The sequence below is a fragment of the Nestor notabilis genome, unplaced genomic scaffold (genome assembly GCF_000696875.1).
Source record: "Nestor notabilis isolate BGI_N333 unplaced genomic scaffold, ASM69687v1 scaffold15901, whole genome shotgun sequence".
NCBI classification, from domain to species: Eukaryota; Metazoa; Chordata; class Aves; order Psittaciformes; family Psittacidae; genus Nestor; species Nestor notabilis.
The window spans coordinates 56129-59503 of record NW_009915325.1 but is presented as its reverse complement, the minus strand read 5'-3'; the positions used below and the strand labels follow the sequence as shown (position 1 = coordinate 59503).

The window sequence follows — 3375 nt, the reverse complement described above, 5'->3', positions numbered from 1 at the left end:
TTCCTGGTGGTACAGAGGATTTCAGTCAAGAGAGGTTTCTTTTAAAATTACAGAGGCTTTTAGAAAAGTCTGTTATTCTGACAATGATGTACTGTGGAAAAGATTTCTAAGGCAAAGTCAGGAACCTTTCAGTTCAGACTTTTAAAAGAAGTATCCTGGACAAAATGGGAGTATCACAAAACTATTCTGAGAGGCTAGTTCAGCTATGTTCTTAGGTGAAAATGGCCCAGCTCCTGCTGTTGGTCACTGAGAGAAGGCACCTTTCTACATAGGACCTGTGGTCTCTGGGAGGGTGTTCAAGTCTTCAGAGCTTTCAGGTGGCAGGGAAACAATACCACAGGGATTGTCTGGGCTTTAGGACAAGCTTTGCTGCAGTCTTCTTTTTGAGAGCAAAAACTGGTGATGTTTGATGTGAGGGTGGAACTGAGTGTGTTCCCCAGATACCGCTGAAGTGTTGAACTTCTCTTTGGAAAACATGCAACCCATTAATCTTCTAAGAACAGAATAAATGTAATATTCTACTTAATTTTTACCTTAAGGTCAGCATTTACAGCAACAAGTGTCTTTTGTCTCTTTTCCACCCCTCCCCCATTTTTGTCCTCCAGACATTATTACTTAACACTGGATGGAACCACTGATCCTGGGTGATCAGATCTGGTTCTACAGTGTATCAGGCATCTCATGGCTTTGAGTAGCAGCAATAAGAAAAGTGATCAGAGGTGAGAGGTGGGCTCTCCTGTCCCCTTAATCTCATACCCAAAGCAGGGGACATTTCCATTCACTGCATGGAAGACCTTTCGTGAAGGTGACTTTTCATCTATGTTGAAGAGACCTGTTTTAGGGGAACACCTGCCATGTCTATCCTGTTCTGGTCTCAGTCCTGAAGGAGACCTCTGGACAGTTGAGTTTTACATGTCTGTGATTCTTGAGGTTATGTCTGAAATGTCTTCCTGAAAAAATATTCATCAAGAAGTGGCTGGTACAGTGAAAAGGTTTTCTTGCCAGACAACAAAGGAGTTGCTACATGTGGGAGCAGTACCAAGGAAGAAAAGTAGATGGAACAAAAGGTGACATTTCTGGAGTAGCAGCTGTGGAATTTCAATTTTTATTTTTATTTTTTTAATTTTAGAACTGACCAGCTTGTTGGAAGATGACATTTATTCCTGCTTGAAGCTACTGTTCTGAAAACAAACAGTAGAAGAATGTGGAAGAATTCAAGCGTCCACTGCCTTTTAGCACTAGCTATTTTATGTTTAAGAAGCTTAATATGTAGTAAGGAAATAGGTGAGTTTATTGCAATGTATTCACTAATTACTTTATAGCTTCTGTACCTACACCATTTAATTACATTGCTTTCCTACTATATGTATATTCAAAACTGTGACCCCTGTGGTCTCACACTGTCCAAGGGATGGAGGTACTACCAAGCCTGGTCTCTGCTTTCAGGTACCTAGTGGCATCTTGTAAATAGGTACACAATTGGGTGTTAAATTCTCCATAATGCAACTGTGATAGTCTGCTTATGCAGGTGGTGTAAATGCCAGTATTGACACCTTCTTGCTGTATATGTTGGCTGTCTGCAACTACTTCACACATTATCATTGATTGCCCTTCTGTCATTAATTGCCCTCCATGTGGGACAATGCAGGAGAGTAAAAAACTCATTAAGTTTATCATCAAAGCCTGTGGTTTTGCCATTGGCCCAAAGCCTGCTTATTAGTCTAGGCTAGGAACGGGTATTATGGGAAGAAACAGATGCCTGTGTTGTTGCACACAAGTTATAGACCCAGATTTTAGGTACTTCCAGAAATCTGGCAGTCTGTGGCTGTCTCTAATGAGGCACACAAATCATTCAGCAGTTTTAAAATACTGGCCAGACATGCATGCAATAAAAATGCAAAAAGAATGTCTATAGATGTGAGTAATAGCAGTTGTTTTACAGATGGTAATTTCTGATCTGCAGTTTGTGTCTGTCTTTCTTATGATTTCAGGTTCTCTGGGGCAACCCCAGAATTTGAAATGTGTAACGCACAATTTACGTAAAATGATCTGTACTTGGGATGTCTCATCTAAAGGAAGACATGGACAAACTGACTTTTGCTACACTACCAAGTAAGTCCCTTATATGCCTGGTTGAAAACTACCAAATTGCAATAAAAGTACAGATATCCCTCAGTCACTGCCCATGGAATTTGCGATGCTGTTGTTTCCCAGCATCCCCCCTTCGGTTTTCCTTGGGTGGTACTCCCTCCAGGCACTGTTAACTCAGGCAATGGTGGGGTTTCTGGCAAAGTCTTGTTTCATGCGAACAATTCTCCTGCCAAAATCTGCTTGTTCTCTTCAAACGACTGGGAAGATGCTCTCTTTTACTCAGACTTCTCTGTGTGCCTGCCTAAGCCTTGCTCAGAGTTTTCATGAGGGACATCTTCATACCAGGTTCAATCCAAAAGGAAATGAGAGTTGGAAGAAGTGAATCCTGATGTTATGGGCCAAAGCGGTAGAATATGTGACATAAGTGTTGAGATTCACATGTGGAAAAACATGAAAAATCTCTTGGTGGCTGTCTTACAACCTTTATAAATTTTAAGCTGTATGGAGAGCATTGTAGTGAAGGAAACTTAAAAATTATTCCTCAGTTTGAATAGCTTTCCAAAATGAATGCAAGTTGAAAATTTTGACAAATATTGAAAAACTTAAGATCTTCAGTATGTTTTCACTAATGAGAACTACATGTTCAATTCCCCATGCTGTGGGTCTGCCAAATACTTATCATGTGCTAGGGATGAGATCAAATAATTTTTGCATCTTGATCCTGCCCCCAGTCCAGATTTGTACCGTCTTTTTTTCCTGTAAATTCTGCAAACAGCCCAGACTTGTCCTTGGGGTCCTAGGGCTTGGCTGCACTTCTTCCACCTACATGTTTGATTTTCTGTGTCTAGTTACTTCTCCTGCATTGCCAGCTATCATTTCTATTAAAAAGAAATAAAAAAAGCATATATTTGACATTGTGGCCAGAGTTCAGGAGTGTAGAGTTCATGAGGTACTGACCTCTAAACAAGAACCTAAACCTCTAAACAGCTTGGAGCTGCTGCTGTTTCTCCTTAGCAAAGCAGGCTTAGATCCTTGAAGCAAAAAGGCTGAGGACTGAGCTTAGTGCAGACCTCCCTGTTTTGAAAGAGATTCTGTTTCTCGGTTGCCCAAACATCCTCTAGTAATATCTCAGAACAGAAGAGGAATAGCCTTCCTGAGCACTCAAGTCTCAGCTGGCCTTTGCTAGCCCAGAGCCTTGCGTGAATCTTAAAAGTTCAACCCAAGCTCTTTACTCCAGCTGATGGGAGCTCCAGGTTCCTGTTCCAGTTCATAAGTGAGTAACAG

At 41.1% G+C, this 3375-nt stretch overlaps 1 protein-coding gene across 1 annotated transcript in view; it reads left to right on the top strand.

Moving 5' to 3' along the window:
• The first annotated feature begins 1202 nt into the window (after positions 1-1202).
• The window catches only part of LIFR (leukemia inhibitory factor receptor alpha), a 26561-nt gene continuing 24388 nt past the window's right edge, over positions 1203-3375 (top strand). The window contains exons 1-2 of the mRNA XM_010024090.1: positions 1203-1284; positions 1992-2112. Coding sequence (XP_010022392.1) covers positions 1203-1284; positions 1992-2112 — 203 coding nt within the window. The remainder of the gene's footprint in view (positions 1285-1991; positions 2113-3375) is intronic.